We start from the raw sequence: 19,518 nt of genomic DNA on the forward strand, positions 1-19,518 counted from the left end.
CCATTGTGTTAATGCTTTCAGGTGCAGGCTATGCAGCAATCATTTCACTTATCACTCAAACACTATCATGATTGGTGTCAGGAAGTGGGATAAGGAACAGTAGAATGGTGGAAAAGGGGGGTGTTGGTGAGGTACCTTATGCATACTAATTGTATCATTCATCTCTTCAGTTACACTGTGTGGACATGATGGTGTGAAGGTGAGCATTATTTCTGGACCTGCTTGTATCTTCGTGCATTCACTTACTTCGACCAACCTTGTGAGGTCATCAAAATATTTATGGCACTATATTGCCAACCATGGGGGAGGGGGGAGTGGTTGTGGTGTTGACTGCCTCAGCCATCTCGCTTCATACAACCTTTTCTGAGGCTTTATGTCTTTGGTGCCAAATAATCTGTTGCTTCTTGCCCTAATCTCTGCCAATATTACCTCCATTAAATCTTGGGGCTTTGGTTACAGCAGTCATCCCTAATGCTGCTCCTCCTTCTGCCATTTTAATCCTCTTCTGCTTTCTTTCTCAGACAACTTTTTGAGGCTCCAGCAGCTGTTGCAGCGAAACTGTATTTCCCTCCTTCCCAGCAGCAGAGTACTAGTCAGGAGCAGGATTCCGATCTTAAATCTGCCCTACACATTAAATGAGCAGCCCCCCCTCCACCACACACACACACACAGAAAATGTTGTCAGCTACTGGCTGGATCATATTGGTGGGCAGAAATCCCGTTCTGCCATGTTTCCAGTGGGCCTGGGAAAATCCAGACCCTGATCTCTAGATTCGGTTGCCTCAAGTTTACTTGATTGTTTCAACTCATGTGCGTCATTAAAAGGATATAGACAGAGTTAGTTGCACATCTTGTTTGGATAATGTTAAGAAAAATACAATTCTTATCTTTGTAGACTGTCCTTTGTGTTGTACACTGGTAATTCGTTATCCTTTTGGACTATATCCTAGATACACAAAACAAAACACAGTCTGGCTTAACACCTGGGATATTTCCATATCCTCAATGTGAGAGGAAGGTCACAAAGCCAATACTGCTATTCACTGTTAAATCTCAAACATCAGAGCACAGGTTTAGTAAAATTACAACTACTGCAACATAACATTTTACAATACATTCCTGTAATTCCGGTTATGCTAAAAAAAAACTTTCAAACCAATGAGTATTTCACCTACTCAGTCTCTTCAGTTCTCAGCAGTAAAGAACACAAAGATAAAATCGATAGTAATCAGCTGAAGATTAAAGAACAGAATAAAGAAGTGAAAAGTTTGGAGTCTTTGAGAAGTGTAATGAAGTAGATGATTAAGATATGATTTCAACAGATGGTGTAAGATGGATTCTTTATTGTAAACCTATTTTCTTCCTGTAGGCTTCTATTGTGCCACCACTAGGGACTATCGAACTTTGTAAAGGCAGGATTACTGTCAGGTAGGATGCAAGAATTTCACTTTTGGTAGACCTTAAAATGTGTTTGAAACATTAGGGCTTATCTTAACTCGGGGTGAGAGTCATACGGGCGGGCATGAGGTGGGCGACAAACCATCTGGTCCTCTGCAGTATGAGGCCTGGGAGATTTTAGTTTCTGGGCTTTATCTGCATCAGTCTCCTGCCCAAACCAGAATTACGGGCGGCAGGAGGCCACCTTCAGTGACTCGAAGGAACGGTCTCCAGCACTCAGGTGAGCAGTTGAAGGGAAGATCAGGTGGGCCTCGTAATCGCGGAGGGAGAGTCTTCAATTTTAACCTGCTCTTATGAGCAGGCTGCGAGGTCACCTGCCTGAAGCTGGTGGGGTCCTTCTTTAAATATGCAGATTGGGGTCCGATGACTTTTTCTTAAAATGGGCGAGCTGCCTGTGGAGACACCACACGTGGCTGCCAGCTTACCCAAATAATATTACTGAATCAAAAGGTCCAATTTTTGGGCTGGCCTTGGGCCTCACAGTTGGGGACTCTGCCCGTTTCAGGTCCGAAAACAGGTCTAAAGGAATCTCCACCCTGTTGGTCTGGAATTTTGTCAAGGCCAGCAAAGTAGCTGGGACAGAAGTCACACAGAGTGCGACTGATGGGCCTAGGTAATGTTGAGGTTCCTCCCCAAAGATGAAACACTGGGAATTTCCACTGGGGGTTGGGCAGGCAGAAGTTCCATTTGTCCCATTGAAGACCTGTGTGAAGGGGCAGGCGGGGGGGGGGGGGGGGGGGGGAGATATGGGACGCCGTCGCCACCCAATAATTTCCTGCTCACCCGCCGCATCTGCCCCAGGCGACCAGGAAATCGGTAGGATGCTGGTGTCTGGATCAAAGGAACAACATAAAATGGGGTCTCACAGGGGTGTTCCAAGCCATGACCTCAGCCTGGCACAATCCAAAATATTGCAGGCAGCCACAATGATATTGACCATCTTATAAATGGGCCAATTGCCACTCTTTATTCAACTTTTAAGCCGGGCCCGCTGACTTCAGCACCACGCAAGTTTTAAGTATCACATTTGCACCCCCCCTCTATTTTATGTAAATGACCTGATATAGGAAACGTTGGTGGGATGTGGCCCTCCTCCTACCGGTAGTGTGCGAATCCCATTCCGCCATAGTGATGGTGGCGGAGTGGAGTCAAGGAACTTTAGGGCCATTTAGTTCTTACTCCTCTAATGAGTCAACAAGTTTATCCGGTGAGTAACTGTGCCATGTGGACCGGTATAATGCCAGAATCAATCACTGGTCTTACCATCTTAGCAAAACTCAGCTAGGGTGGCTGTAGAAGTACGAAAATTAACCTTACCGCATATTTGGATGTCGGGTGAGGACAGGACTTTGCTGAGCTGTGATCCCTATTTTTTTTAATATATAATATATATAAAATAAAAAATGATCACTTGGGTGAAGACTCGAGGTGCTAGCAGTGTGGAGCCAGATCCCAGCAAAGTCAACCCAGGAAGGAGGGGAGAAAAATTGACAGAAAATTGGCAAGACTTCCCCCTCCTCCATGCCTAACCAATGTTTTTCCTAAATACAGAAAATACCATCAGTATTTAATCGTTTACATAGAATTTCTTTATTCTTAATATTGTGCATTTATTTAGCATCTTTCACAATCTCAGGACATCCCAAAGCGCTTCACAGACAATGAATTATTTTTGAATTGTAGTCACTGTTTAATGTACGGAAATGCGGCAGCCAATTTGTACATCGGAAGGTACCACACACAGAATTGAGATAAATGATCAGATAATCTGTTTCAACGAGGTTGGTTGTGGGATATATGTTGGCCAAGATCTTGGCAGAACTGCTTGCTCTTCTTCACATAGTGTCACAGGATCTTTCATGTCCAACGAAAGGAGATCAGGCCTCAATTTGATGTTTAATCTTCAAAAATACACCACTGACAAAGACACACTCCCTTAGTACTACATTGAAATGTCAGCCTGGATCGTGTACTCAAATGGGGCTTAAACCCACAACCTTCTGACTCATAGGTGAGAGTGCTACCACTGAGCCAATGCTGACACATGTAGTGGAGGTGTTGGAATACTTGAGGAACTTTATACCAATGAGCAGGGTCCTATTCCCCACTTACAACCATACATGCATCAGAATCCCCCTTTGGGCCAGACTGTAAAACAGTATGGCTTCCTCCTGCTCTTGTGGTAACACAGACTCATAGAACCAAAAGAAGTTTATAGCACAGATGGAGGTCATTCAGTTCATCATGTCTGTTCCAGGTCTTTGCTGGAGCAAGAATCAATATTGGTCTGGGATGTTGACCTCTGCTACTGCTGGCAATGGAGCGGTCTCTGGTCAGCCAGCAAGAGATAAAATTTTAACATGCTGAAGAAAAACCATGGTTGAGTGATTTCTACAATACCATTGTGATTGTCATTTCTAGGAGATTCACAATTATACTGCATGACATACCTTGTATTCAAAGGGTTGAATAGCTATAATTGGTAGGTTTTTGTCGTCTAAATTGTAGTACTACTTAAATTGTAGCTTTAAAAATAATTAAAGGAGAAAATACAAAAAAATCAGCATCACTGTAATGAGGAATAAAACTTGAAAATGAAAGATTGCAAGTGCTTAAATTTGTGCATTAACAATTGGTTGTTTAACAAACATTACAGTAAAGAATATGCAAGAGCTCTCGAAGAACTAAATTGTCAAGTTGACCCTTACAATAATGTGCAAGCAGCAAGCGAGACACCCAAAAAAATCTCAAAAGATATATACGGACAACCGGACACTTATCGCTGGAAGACAGAATATGATTCATCATACAACATCAATCCTGATGTAAGTTATAATTAACAGACAAGTGAAACTTGATTCATTGAGTTGTTGTATTATCCTAAGTCATACATTACAATGCTGAATATATTTTACAGGGCACTTGGAAATAAGATCAGCTTGGGCTCTGTCCAGCTAACTCCCTGTCTCTGTACTTCGCAAAGTTCAATAGCCCCAAAAAGGTATTTTGAAACAGGGTAAATATGAAACGAGGTTTGTCTATTGTCAGTGTCTAATAAATACAGAAGTTCATACTCATGACTATACAATGAGATTTATTTCATTAGATAAATATTCTACGTTTGGACTTAAATAATTTGAGTTTACCTTTTGCAAAAAAATTCTGAAGCTATTATTAAAAATAAAAGCATTTCTTTTTCGTAGTGAAATATGATTTAAAAAATGCCCATTGTATATACTCTTTTTTATATGGGATATGATTTACATCCCATGAGTGAGCTGACTTGATAACTCATGAGGATCTTCTGAATAAATCATGGCAAACAACACAAACAGAACATAATTCCTACATTGCAGATCCTCATCTGTTTTTTATACCATGTTAATTAAAATAAAAATTAGATGTAAATATAATCTTTAAATACAAACTCTAGTCAAAGTATAAATTGTGATCTTACTCTAAACTTTTTTCCACTCAAAGTAGCACCCAGTAGTACATCATTCTCATTCAATATTTAATGGAAATGACATACAGGTGTTATATAATATGTAATATTTTGTGTTTAAATAATGTGAAAGTGAACAGCAAACATATGCTGCTGTTTTAGGTATTCTCTCCCTCCAGTTAACAATTACCTTCATTACTGTTTATATGTACGACTGAAATTGTAAATTAATTGTGCTTTACACAATATCAGGAATATATTAACCAAAGTAACACAAACATCAGTCTTGAATTTATGTAGGAAAACAGGGTCAGTTTTTTCCCCACAAATAACATGGTTGTTTGTTCAACCTTGTCCTGTTCTGTGTTTAGAAAAGTTGGACCATAGACTCCCTTGATTTTCCAACACCAACCCATTTAACTGAAAGAAAGCAAAGACAAATTTCAGTCATATTGTCCAATATTTGCATAACAAAAAAAAGTCAATGCAACTTCATCACTATTAGAAGATCTTGTGGTAAGTATTTGCAAAGAAAATTCCCTGAAAAGCAGATACGAATGAATTTATTGCTTAAATGTAAATCTGACATTTAACTGCTGCATAATCTTATCACGGTGTGCGGACTACACAGTGTGTGCTGCTGAGAGTTCGGTGAGTGTGGGAGTTTGGTGCAGTGGGGGAAGGAGGTGCTGCTTTGCCTTGCTTTTCCTGACTTTTTCCCCAGAGCGGCAGTGTACCTGAGAGTAGAAGACTGAGATTGGGGAAAAAAGCAGCAGCAAACCTACAACAAGAGAAAACTACTGTGCGACGTCACAGGTGAGGCAGGAGAGTCCAAGAGGTGAGCACAGTACAAAAGGGGAGACCTGGAGCGGGAAGAGAGTCTGAGAGTCCAAGGCAAGTCATGGCAGCAGAGCTCGCACCCGTGATATGCTCCTCCTGCACCATGTGGGAAGTCATGGACACTACCAGTGTCCCTGGCGACCATGTGTGCAGGAAGTGTATCCAGCTGCAGCTACTGGCTAACAGTCTTTCGGAGCTGGAGCTGCGGATGGACTCACTGTGGAGCATCCGCGATGCTGAGACTATCGTGGATAGCACGTTCAGTGAGGTGGTCACACCGCAGGTAAAGGCTACGCAGGCAGAAAGGAAATGAGTGACCGCCAGGCAGAGTAAAAGGACTAGGCAGGTAGAGCAGGAGTCCCCTGGGGCCATCTCCCTCTCAAACAGATATTCTGCTTTGGATACTGTTGGGGGAGATGGCTTATCAGGGGAAAGCAGCAAGAGCCAGGTTCGGGGCACCACAGGTGGCTCTGCTGCACAGGAGGGGAGGAAGAAGAGTGGCAGGGCTATAGTGATAGGGGATTCCATTGTAAGGGGAACAGATAGGCGTTTCTGCGGCCGCAAACGTGACTCCAGGATGGTATGTTGCCTCCCTGGTGCTAGGGTCAAGGATGTCACGGAGCGGCTGCAGGGCATTCTGGAGGGGGAGGGTGAACAGCCAGTAGTCGTGGTCCATATTGGTACCAACAACATAGGTAAAAAGAGGGATGAGGTCCTGCAAGGTGAATTTAAGGAGTTAGGAGATAAATTAAAAAGCAGGACTTCAAAGGTAGTGATCTCAGGATTACTACCGGTGCCACGTGCTAGTGAGTATAGGAACAGGAGAATCGACAGGATGAATGCGTGGCTGCAGGGATGGTGTAGGAGGGAGGGATTTAGATTCCTGGGACATTGGGACCGGTTCTGGGGAAGGTGGGACCTGTACAAGCGTGACGGGTTACACCCGAGCAGGACCGGGACCAATGTCCTCGCGGGGGTGTTTGCTAGTGCTGTTGGGGAAGGTTTAAACTAGAGTGGCAGGGGGATGGGAACCTGAGCGGGGAGTCAGAAGGGAATAAAGTTGAGAGCAGCAAGAGAGGGGAAGACCCATGGGAATTCTACAATACAAATAGTACAAACAGTTGTTCAAGAACAAGTGAAAGGGAAAAGCGTAGAGCAGCGGAAAGAAAGTGTACTTTAGGCACGAGAGATAAAATAAAAACTAGAAGGTGCAAGGCGATTAACCCAGCATCAAAGCTGTGGCAGGGGGTTGGGAACCTGAGCAGGGAGACAGAGGAAAGCGTATCAGGAAGGGACAGAAGGTATGGAGAAAAAGGGAAAGTGTTAAAAAAGGAAAAAGCAGGAACTAAGTGTCACAAAACATATTTGAAAGTTCTTTATCTGAATGCACGTAGCATTCGTAACAAAATGGACGAGTTAACGGCACAAATAACGACGTATGGGTATGATCTTGTGGCCATTACAGAAACATGGCTGCAGGGTGACAACGACTGGGAATTAAATATGCCAGGGTATTTAACAATCAGGAAGGACAGGCAGGAAGGAAGGGGAGGTGGGGTGGCTATGTTAATAAGGGAAGGAATCACTGTAATACAGACAAAAGATATTGGGACAAAGGATCAGGATAATGAAACAGTTTGGGTAGAGATAAGGAATAATAAGGGGAAAAAAACACTCGTGGGCGTAGTATATAGGCCTCCTAATAGTTGCAACTCTGCTGGAAGAAGTATTAATCAGGAAATAGTCGGGGCATGTAATAAGGTAACAGCTATAATTATGGGGGATTTTAACTATCATATTAACTGGACAAATCAAATTGGGCAGGGCAGCCTTGAGGAAGAGTTTATTGAGTGTATTAGGGATGGATTTCTTGAGCAGTATGTAACTGATCCTACAAGGGGGCAAGCAACCTTGGACCTGGTCCTGTGTAATGAGCCAGGATTAATTAATAATGTCCTAGTTAAGGATCCCCTTGGAATGAGTGACCATAACATGGTTACATTCCATATCCAATTAGAGGGTGAGAAGGTTGGTCCTCAAACAAGCGTACTGAGCTTGAATAAAGGAGACTATGATGGTATGAGAGCGGAATTGATTAAAGTGGACTGGGAAAATAGTCTAACGGGTAAGACGGTACATGAGCAGTGGTGTTCATTTAAGGAGTTATTCTACAACTTTCAAAAAATATATATTCCACTGAGGAAAAAAGGGTGTAAAAGAAATGACAGCCATCTGTGGCTAAGTAAAGAAATTAAGGATAGTATCCGACGAAAAACAAGGACATATAAGGTAGCCAAACTTAGTGGGAGGATAGAAGATTGGGAAGTCTTCAAAAGACAGCAAAAAGTAACGAAAGGATTGATTAAGAAAGGGTAGATAGATTATGAAAATAAATTAGCAAAAAATATAAAAACAGACAGCAAGAGTTTCTACAGTTATATAAAAAGAAAAAGGGTGGCTAAGGCAAACGTAGGTCCCTTAGAGGATGAGACCTGGAAATTAATGGTGGGAAACATGGAGATGGCAAAAATGCTGAACAAATATTTTGTTTCAGTCTTTACGGTAGAGGACACTAAGAATATCCCAACAGTGGACAAACGGGGGGCTCTAGGGGTGGGAGGAGCTCAATACGATTAAAATCACTAAGGAATTGGTACTCAGTAAATTAATGGGACTCAAGGCGGATAAATCCCCTGGACCTGATGGCTTACATCCCAGGGTCTTGAGGGAAGTGGCAGTAGGGATTGTGGATGCTTTGGTAATAATTTTCCAGATTCTCTGGACTCGGCAAAGGTCCCGGCAGATTGGAGAACTGCTAATGTAACACCGTTATTTAAAAAGGGTAGTAGGCAGAAGGCTGGAAATTATAGACCAGTTAGCCTAACATCTGTGGTGGGTAAAATTTTGGAGTCTATTATTAAGGAGACAGTAGCGGAACATTTGGATAAACATAATTTAATGGGACAAAGTCAGCATGGCTTTACGAAGGGGAAGTCATGTCTGACAAATTTGCTTGAGTTCTTTGAGGATATAACGTACAGAGTGAATAAAGGGGAACCAGTGGATGTACTGTATTTAGACTTCCAGAAGGCATTCGACAAGGTGCCACATAAAAGATTATTGCTCAAGATAAAGAATCACTGGATTGGGGGTAATATTCTGGCATAGGTGGAGGATTGGTTATCTAACAGGAAGCAGAGAGTTGGGATAAATGGTACATTCTCGGACTGGCAACCAGTAGCCAGTGGTGTTCTGCAGGGGTCGGTGCTGGGTCCCCAACTCTTTACGATCTATATTAACGATTTGGAGGAGGGGACCGAGTGTAACATATCAAAGTTTGCAGATGATACAAAGATGGGAGGGAAAGTAGAGAGTGAGGAGGACATAAAAAAACCTACAAGGGGATATAGACAGGCTGGGTGAGTGGGCGGAGATTTGGCAGATGCAATACAATGTTGGAAAATGTGAGGTTATGCACTTTGGCAGGAAAAATCGGAGAGCAAGTTATTATCTCAATGGCGAGAAACTGGAAAGTACTGCAGTACAAAGGGATCTGGGGGTCCTAGTGCAAGAAAATCAAAAGGTTAGTATGCAGGTGCAGCAGGTGATCAAGAAGGCCAACGGAATGTTGGCTTTTATTGCTAGGGGGATAGAATATAAAAACAGGGAGGTATTGCTGCAGTTATATAAAGTATTAGTGAGACCGCACCCGGAATACTGCATACAGTTTTGGTGTCCATACTTAAGAAGACATACTTGCTGTCGAGGCAGTACAAAGAAGGTTCACTCGGTTAATCCCGGGGATGAGGGGGCGGACATATGAGGAGAGGTTGAGTAGATTGGGACTCTACTCATTGGAGTTCAGAAGAATGAGAGGCGATCTTATTGAAACATATAAGATTGTGAAGGGGCTTGATCGGGTGGATGCGGTAAGGATGTTCCCAAGGATGGGTGAAACTAGAACGAGGGGGCATAATCTTAGAATAAGGGGCTGCTCTTTCAAAACTGAGATGAGGAGAAACTTCTTCACTCAGAGGGTGGTAGGTCTGTGGAATTTGCTGCCCCAGGAAGCTGTGGAAGCTACATCATTAAATAAATTTAAAACAGAAATAGACAGTTTCCTAGAAGTAAAGGGAATTAAGGGTTACGGGGAGCGGGCAGGAAATTGGACATGATTTTAGATTTGAGGTTAGGACCAGATCAGCCATGATCTTATTGAATGGAGGAGCAGGCTCGAGGGGCCGATTGGCCCACGCCTGCTCCTATTTCTTATGTTCTTATTGCTAGTCCTGAAAACTCACTTGGGACTGCCACATGATTTTCAATAAATCTGATGTAGTTTTGAGCCTTTGGTGGGAGATCGTCCCATGTCCTAGCACCGGCAATGCTGTTCTTCCAGCCTGGGAGTGTTTCATACTCAACCTCTACTTGGTTCAGGATTTCCTGGTTTGCTGAAGGAGAGGATAAACCACAACAATGAAGTAATAATAATACTCTAACATCTTATTCTAACAGAGCACAAGGTACAACAAATTATACAACATTATAACTAAAATAACCTGGGTAGAAACTATTAAGCTGGAAGTCAGAATATCTGAGAACAGTAGCAAATTGTAATGTAATAATTTGTGTTTTATAATTTCAAATGTGCACATATTTGTACTTTAAAATGTAAAGGAGGAATAAATGATACAGCATATGCAGCTGATGGTGCATTCTTGCGAGGTCAGGCGTTTTTGGATCAAAGTTGTGGTTCTCGATAAAGCCCTTCGGGATGCGTGAGGTTCTTTTCCATCAGTGACTCCACCAGACTGTCCTGGTGGCAGAAGTGAAGCTATCAATTTGTCCTTTTTTTGAATGTACAACTTATTGAACTAAGTGTACTCCCCTCTAGACTTTCCTTCCCCATTAACTTTATGATACATCTCCGAATTTTTTTCTGTGTGAAAGGCCATGTACATTTACTAATTGTGGATTTGTTGGGGTAGAAATTAGTCAGCACCCGGTTTTGGGCGTGAAGGCGGCGATACGGCTGCAATGTGCATTCAAACCGGGAGGTCCGAGTCTGGCCTGGAACTGGTCTTCAGGCCTCATTAATAATAATTGGGCGAGCTGCCGGTGCCTGTCGTGCTTCAACAGGAAGCTCGCCCATTTGAACAAAATGAATATTCGGCCTCTTGCCTGCAGTGGCCTGAAGATAAGTCTTGGAAGGAGGGGATGGAGCTGCACCCTATGGTGGCAACAAAGCAGTAAGACAGGGCTTGAATAGGGTTCACTGGGATAGCAAGCTTTCCCCAGGTGCAGGGTATTATTGACTGCACCCATATAACCTTGCGTGCTCCATATCAAGAACCCAGAGAAAACAAACAGGAAAAGCTGCTACTCGCAGAATGTGCAGCTGGTGTACGATGACAGGAATCGCATTATGCAGGTCTGCACTCGATTTCCTGGCAAGTGTCATGATGCCTTTAGCCTGCGCCAGTCCATAATCCCCTCACTCTTCCAACCAGACCATCAGGTGTCAGGCTGTCTGCCTGGGGATGAGGGTTATACCCTGAACATGTGGCTCATGACACCTGTCAGGAACCCGAAAAGAGACCCAGAGGAGTGATACAATCAGAGCCACTCTTCTACCTGAGCTCTGATTGAGCAAACCATCGGCATCCTGAAAAATAGGTTCTGCTACTTGATGTATGTCAGTAGATCATTGAGGAATGCTTTGGTTGAATCTTCCATTCCCTCCTGCACCAACAATCCCTCCGCCCTCCAGATGAATGCCCTCAATTTAAAGACCAGCATGGGTATTTCTCACATCACATCACATGGCATGGTCAATAAACAGCAATGCAAAGAAACTCTGCACAAGAAACCAAGTCCCATTCTCCCATCACCCCGGTGCTCGCTGACCTACATTGGCTCCCGGTCCAAGAATGCCTCGATGTTAAAATTCTTATCATTGTTTCCAAATCCCTCCATGGTCTCGCCCTTCCTTACTTCTGTAACCTCCTCCGCCCATCCGTGATCTCTGTGCTCCTCTAATTCTTGCCTCTTGCACATCCCTGATTTTATTCACATCACCATTGGTGGCCGTGCCTTCAGCTGCCTAGGCCCTAAGCTCTGGAATTCTCTCCCTAAACCTCTCCACCTCTGTGCCCCATTCTCCTCCTTGAAGACGCTCCTTAAAACCTACCTCTTTGACTAAGCTTTTGGTCACCTTTCCTCATACCTCCTTATGTGGCTCGGTGTCAAATTTTGTTTGATAATGCTCGTGTGAAGCACCTTGGGACGTTTTACTACATTAAAGGCGCTATATGAATGCAAGTGTTTGTTGTTGTTGATTCCAAACGGTTTATTTTTCAATTATGAACTAAAAGTCGTCTTTGTGCAAAACCCCAGTCCCCTTTTCCCTAATCAAGTGCTCATACGAGGTGCTATCCTAGTGGCTGCAACACAGGTGGAAGGCTGCTCTTCATTCATTGAGAACAGTTGAGATGGCCGTGGGTGACCTCATGGAGCTCTGGTCTGAGAGGGCACAGCTGCAGACTGCAGCAACTTGGCTATGGCTGGGGCATGTTGGCCCATCTGCCTTTCTGACACTAACGTGGGCATTTGTTGAGCAGCTGGTGGGAAAGCCGGTGTTTTTTTAAAAATTCGTTCATGGGACGTGGGCGTCGCTGTCGAGGCCGACATTTATTGCCCATCCCTAATTGCCCTTGAGAAGGTGGTGGTGAGCCGCCTTCTTGAACCGCTGCAGTCCGTGTGGTGAAGGTTCTCCCACAGTGCTGTTAGGAAGGGAGTTCCAGGATTTTGACCCGACGATAAAGGAACGGCGATATATTTCCAAGTCGGGATGGTGTGTAACTTGGAGGGGAACGTGCATGTGGTGTTGTTCCCATGTGCCTGCTGCTCTTGTCCTTCTAGGTGGTAGAGGTCGCGGGTTTGGGAGGTGCTGTTGAAGAAGCCTTGGCGAGTTGCTGCAGTGCATCCTGTGGATGGTACACACTGCAGTCACAGTGCGCCGGTGGTGAAGGGAGTGAATGTTTAGTGTGGTGGATGGGGTGCCAATCAAGCGGGCTGCTTTGTCCTGGATGGTGTCGAGCTTCTTGAGTGTTGTTGGAGCTGCACTCATCCAGGCAAGTGGAGAGTATTCCATCACACTCCTGACTTGTGCCTTGTAGATGGTGGAAAGGCTTTGGGGAGTTAGGAGGTGAGTCACTCGCCACAGAATACCCAGCCTCTGACCTGCTCTTGTAGCCACTGTATTTATATGGCTGGTCCAGTTAAGTTTCTGGTCAATGGTGACCCCCAGGATGTTGATGGTGGGGGATTCGGCGATGGAGTGAAGTGTAATCATAAAGCATATGGTCACTTATATGCACAGTGCAGCATAGCTCTCAGTTATGGAGCCTGTGGTGAAAGCTTCGATGGAATTTCAGACAGCTACCATTCAGGTTCTGGTTACCACCATTTCCAGCTTGCTAAGTGTGGATGAAAGCATGCATAGGATACCAAACCATCACATCACTCTAACTCTTTGTTCTCACAGAACAGTGGGAGTGCTTAGGCATAGCCTCATACAAGTAGCATTGGCGCCATGGAAGACGCACTTGCTGTCCTCTCTCAGGATGACAGCACACCTGACATAGCCATACTCACAGAATCATACCTTTCATCCAATATCCCAGACTCTTCCATCACCATCCCTGGGTATGTCCTGTCCCACCGGCAGGACAGACCCACCAGAGGTGGCGGTACACTGGTATGCAGTCAGGAGGCAGTGGCCCTGGGAGTCCTCAACATTGACTCTGGACCCCATGAAATCTCATGGCATCAGGTCAAACATGGGCAAGGAAACCTCCTGCTGATTACCACCTACCGCCCTCCCTCAGCTGATGAATCAGTCCTCCTCCATGTTGAACATCACTTGGAGGAAGCACTGAGGGTAGCAAGGGCACAGAATGTACTCTGGGTGGGGGACTTCAATGTCCATCACCAAGAGTGGCTCGGTAGCACCACTACTGACCGAACTGGCCGCGTCCTGAGGGACATAGCTGCCAGACTGAGCTTGTAGCAGGTGGTGAGCGAAGCAACACGAGGGAAAAACCTACTTGACCTCATCCTCACCAATCTACCTGTTGCAGATGCATCTGTCCATGACAGTATTGGTAGGAGTGACCACCACACAGTCCTTGTGGAGACGAAGTCCCGTCTTCACACTGAGGACACGATCCAACGTGTGGTGTGGCACTACGAAAAGAGACAGGAGCAGGAGTAGGCCATTCAGCCCCTTGAGCCTGCTCCGCCATTTAATGAGATCATGGCTGATCTGATTTTTTACCTAAACTCCACTTTCCCACCCTATCCCCATATCCTTTGACTCCCTTGCTGATCAAAAATTTGTCTAACTCAACCTTGAATGTATACAATGACTCAGCCTCCACAGCTTTTTGGGGTAAAGAATTCCAAAGATTCACGACCCTCTGGGAGAAGAAATTCCTCCTCATTTCCGTCTTAAACAGGCGACCGCTTATTCTGAGACGATGCCCCCTAGTTTTAGATTTCCCCATGAGGGGGTAACATCCTCTCAGCATCTACCCTATCGAGTCCCCTCAGAATCTTGTATGTTTCAATAAGATCTCCTCTCATTCTTCAAAACTCCAATGAGTATAGACCCAACCTGTTCAATCTTTCCTCATAAGACAACCCTTCCATACCCGGAATCAACCTAGTGAACCTTCTCTGAACTGCCTCCAATGCAAGTATGTCCTTCCTTAAATAAGGGCACCAGAACTGTACGCAATACTCCAGGTGTGGTCTCACCAGCACCCTGCACAGTTATAGCATGACTTCCCTGCTTTTATACTCCATCCCCCTAGAAATAAAAGCCAATATTCCGTTTACCTTCCGGATTACCTGCTGCACCTGTATGTTGACTTTTTGTGTTTCATGTACAAGGACTCCCAGATCCCTCTGTACCGCAGCATTTTGTAGTGTTTCTCCATTCAAATAATATTTTACTTTTTTATTTTTCCTCCCAAAGTGGATGACTTCACATTTTCCCACCTTATATTCCATCTGCCAAATTTTTGCTCATTCGCTTAACCTGTCAATATCCCTTTGCAGACACTTTGTGTCCTCATCGCAACTTGCTTTTCCACCTATCTTTGTATCATCAGCAAATTTGGTCACAAGACACTCTGTTCCTTCATCCAAGTCATTGATATATATTGTAAATAGTTGAGGCCCCAGCACTGATCCCTGCGGCACCCCACTGGTTACAGATTACCATTTTGAAAATGACCCTTTTATCCCAACTCTTTGTTTTCTGTTAGTTAGCCAATCCTCTACCCATGCCAATATATTACCCCCAACACCATGAGCTCTTATCTTGTGCAGTAATCTTTTATGTGGCATCTTATCAAATGCCTTTTGGAAATCCAAATATACTGCATCCATTGGTTCCCCTTTATCCACCCTGCCCGTTACTTCCTCAAAGAACTCTAATAAATTTGTCAGATATGATTTCCCCTTCATAAAACCACGTTGACTCTCCTTGATTGTATTATGAGTCTCCAAATGTCCTGCTACTACTTCCTTAATAATGGATTCTAGCATTTTCCCAATGACAGATGTTAGGCTAACTGGTTATAGTTACCTGCTTTCTGTCTCACTCCCTTCTTGAATAGAGGTGTTACGTTTGCGGTTTTCCAATCCGCTGGGACCTTTCCAGAATCTAGTGAATTCTGGAAGATTACAACCAATGCATCCACTATCTCTGTAGCCATTTCCTTTAAGACCCTCGGATGCAAGCCATCAGGTCCAGGGGACTTGTCAGCCCTTAGACCCATTAGTTTACCTCGTACTTTTTCTCTAGTGATACTATTATTGGTATGTTATTAGTATCTTCTACTGTGAAGACAGATACGAAATATCTGTTCAATTCCTCTGCCATTTCCTTGTTTTCCATTATTATTTCCCCAGTCTCATCCTCTCAGGGACCAATGTTTACTTTAGCTACCCTCTTCCTTTTTATATACTTGAAGAAGCCTTTACTGTCGGTTTTTATATTTATTGCTAGTTTACTCTCAATTTATTTTCTCTCTCTATTATTCTTTTAGTCATCCTTTGCTGGTTTTTAAAGTTTTCCCAATCTTTGGGCTTATCAGTAATCTTTGCCATGTTGTATGCTTTTTCTTTTAACCTGATACCATCCTTGACTTCCTTAGTTAGCCATGGTTGGTTCAACCTTTTTGTGGAGTCTTTCCTCCTCACAGGGATATGTTTTTGTTGAGAGTCATAAAATATCTTTTTCAATGTTTGCCACTGCTTATCCACCATCATTCCATCTAATCTGTTTACCCAGTCCACTTTAGCCAATTCCGCCCTCATTCCTTTAGAATTGCCCTTATTTAAGTTTAATACAGTAGTTTCAGACCCAAGATCCTCGCTCTCAAACTAGATGTGAAATTCTATCATGTTATGATCACTGCTTCCCAAGGGATCCTTTACTTTGAGATCATTGATTAATCCTGTTTCGTTACCCATTACCAGATCCAAAATGGCCTGTTCCCTGATTGGTTCCCCAATGTATTGATCCAAGAAACAGTCCCGAATACACTCTATGAACTCCTTCTCAGGACTATTTTTGCCAATTTGAGTTGTCCAATCTATGTGAAAGTTAAAATTGCCCATGATTATTGCATTACCTTTTTTACAAGCCCCCCTTATTTCCTGATTTATACTTTGCCCTACAGTGTATCTACTGTTAGGGGGCCTATATACTACTCCCACCAGTGATTTCTCACCCTTGCTATTTCTTACCTCTACGTAAATTGATTCGACATCTTGATCTTCTGAGCCAAGATCATTTCTCACTATTATACCAATTTCATCCGTTATTAACAGAGCTATCCCACCACCTTTACCTTTTTTCCTATCCTTCCGAAATGTTCAATAATCCTGAATATTTAGCTCCCAACCTTGGTCACCTTGCAACCATGTCTCTGTAATGGCCATGAGATCATACTCATTTGTTTCTATTTGTGGCGTCAAATCATCTATCTTATTACGAATGCTGCGCGCATTCAGATAAAGATCCTTTAATTTTGTCTTTTTTCCATTCTTTCCTACCCCAGCCCCATTTGCTAGTGCACTCTTATGTTTGTACGCTCTGTGCCTTCCTGACACACTCTGTTTATCATTATCCCCAACACTTTCCTGTACTACTTCCTTGTCTTTTCTCTTTATCAATCTAAACTTTGCCCCACCTGAGCCCTCCCCCCTCTTTATTTAGTTTAAAGCCTTCTCTACCGCCCTAGTTATTCGGTTTGCCAGAACACTGGTCCCAGAATGGTTCAGTCGAAGCCCGTTCCAACAGAACAGCTCCCTCTTTCCCCAGTATTGGTACCACCGTGCTAAATGGGATAGATTCAGAACAGATCTAGCAGCTCAAAACTGGGTGTCCATGAGGCGCTGAGGGCTATCAACAGCAGCAGAATTGTATTCCAGCACAATCTGTAACCTCATGGCCCGGCATATTCCTCACTCTACCATTACCAACAAGCAGGAGATCAACCATGGTTCAATGAGGTGTGTAGAAGAGCATGCCAGGAGCAGCACCAGGTGTACCTAAAAATGAGGTGCCAACCTGTGAAGCTACAACACAGGACTACATGCATGCTAAACAGTGGAAGCAACATGCTATGGACAGAGCTAAGCGATTCCACAACCAACAGATCAGATCAAAGCTCTGCAGTTCTGCCACATCCAGTCGTGAATGGTGGTGGACAATTAAACAACTAATGGCAGGAGGAGGCTATGTAAACATCCCCATCCTCAATGATGGCAGAGTCCAGCACGTGAGTGCAAAAGACAAGGCTGAAGTGTTTGCAACCATCTTCAGCCAGAAGTGTCGAGTGGATGATCCATCTCGGCCTCCCCCGATATCCCCACCATCACAGAAGCCAGTCTTCAACCAATTCGATTCACTCCTCATGATATCAAGAAACGGCTGAGTCCACTGGATACAACGATGGCTATGGGCCCCGACAACATCCTGGCTGTAGTGCTGAAAACTTGTGCTCCAGAACTAGCTGCGCCTCTAGCCAAGCTGTTCCAGTACATATACAACACCATCATCTACCCGATAATGTGGAAAATTGCCCAGGTATGTCCTGTCCACAAAAAGCAGGACAATCCAATCCAGCCAATTACCGCCCCATCAGTCCACTCTCAATCATCAACGGTGATGGAAGGTGTTGTCGACAGTGGTATCAAGCGGCACTTACTCACCAATAACCTGCTCACCGATGCTCAGTTTGAGTTCTGCCAGGACCACTCAGCTCTAGACCTTATTACAGCCTTGCTCCAAACATGGACAAAAGAGCTGAATTCCAGAGGTGAGGTGAGAGCGACTGCCCTTGACATCAAGGCAGCATTTGACCGAGTGTGGCACCAAGGAGCCCTAGTAAAATTGAGGTCAATGGGAATCAGGGGGAAAATTCTCCAGTAACTGGGAGTCGTACCTAGCACAAAGAAAGATGGCAGTGGTTGTTGGAGGCCAATCATCTCAGCCCCAGGACATTGCTGCAGGAGTTCCTCATGGCATTGTCCTAGGCCCAACCATCTTCAGCTGCTTCATCAATGACCTTCCCTCCATCATAAGGTCAGATACGGGGATGTTTGCTGATAATTGCACAGTGTTCGGTTCAATTTGCAACCACTTAGATAATGAAGCAGTCTGTGCCCGCATGCAGCAAGACCTGGACAACATCCAGGCTTGGGCTGATAAGTGACAAGTAACATTCGCGCCAGTTAAGTGCCAGGCAATGACGATCTCCAACAAGAGAGAGTCGAACCACCTCCCCTTGACATTCAACAGCATTACCATCGCCGAATCCCCCACCAACGACGCCTTGGGGGTCACCATTGACCAGAAACTTAACTGGACCAGCTACGTAAATACTGTGGCTACAAGTGCAGGTCAGAGGCTGGGTATTCTGTGGCAAGTGACTCACCTCCTGACTCCCCAAAGCCTTTCCACCATCTACAAGGCACAAGAGGGCCCAGGGGCTGAGTGGCCGGGTCCTGCTCCTACTTCTTGTGTTCTTTAGATTTGTGGTTGGGATCAGATCAGCCATGATCTTATTGAATGGCGGAGCAGGCTCGAGGGGCCGATTGGCCTACTCCTGCTCCTATTTCTTATGTTCTTATGTTCTAAGTCAGGAGTGTGATGGAATACTCTCCACTTGCCTGGATGAGTGCAGCTCCAATAACACTCAAGAAGCTCGACACCATCCAGGACAAAGCAGCCCGCTTGATTGATACCCCACCCACCACCCTAAACATTCACTCCCTTCACCACTGGCGCACCGTGGCTGCAGTGTGTACCATCTACAGGATGCACTCCAGCAACTCATCAAGGCTTCTGCGACAGCACCTCCCAAACCTACGACATCTACCACCTAGAAGGACAAGAGCAGCAGGCACATGGGAACAACACCACCTGCACGTTCCCCTCCAAGTCACACACCATTCCGACTTGGAAATATATCGCCGTTGTTTCATCGTCGCTGGATCAAAATCCTGGAACTCCCTTCCTAACAGCACTGTGGGAGAACCTTCACCACACGGACTGCAGCGGTTCAAGAAGGCGGCTCACCACCACCTTCTCAAGGGCAATTAAGGATGGGCAATAAATGCTGGCGTTGCCAGCAACGCCCACATCCCATGAACGAATAAAAAAAAGAGCATGTCACAGAAATATTCCTAATGTG

General features: G+C 44.5%; 1 protein-coding gene across 2 annotated transcripts in view; it reads right to left on the minus strand.

Moving 5' to 3' along the window:
• Nucleotides 1-3,024: 3,024 nt before the first annotated feature.
• The window catches only part of LOC137326521 (adenylosuccinate synthetase isozyme 1-like), a 72,554-nt gene continuing 56,060 nt past the window's right edge, over nucleotides 3,025-19,518 (minus strand). For both annotated transcript variants that reach the window (XM_067991691.1, XM_067991692.1), the window contains 2 exons: nucleotides 10,045-10,194; nucleotides 3,025-5,323 (listed from right to left, as the gene is read on the minus strand). In XM_067991691.1, coding sequence (XP_067847792.1) covers nucleotides 5,271-5,323; nucleotides 10,045-10,194 — 203 coding nt within the window. In that variant the 3' untranslated portion in view covers nucleotides 3,025-5,270. The remainder of the gene's footprint in view (nucleotides 5,324-10,044; nucleotides 10,195-19,518) is intronic.

Source organism: Heptranchias perlo, chromosome 10 (genome assembly GCF_035084215.1).
Source record: "Heptranchias perlo isolate sHepPer1 chromosome 10, sHepPer1.hap1, whole genome shotgun sequence".
NCBI classification, from domain to species: Eukaryota; Metazoa; Chordata; class Chondrichthyes; order Hexanchiformes; family Hexanchidae; genus Heptranchias; species Heptranchias perlo.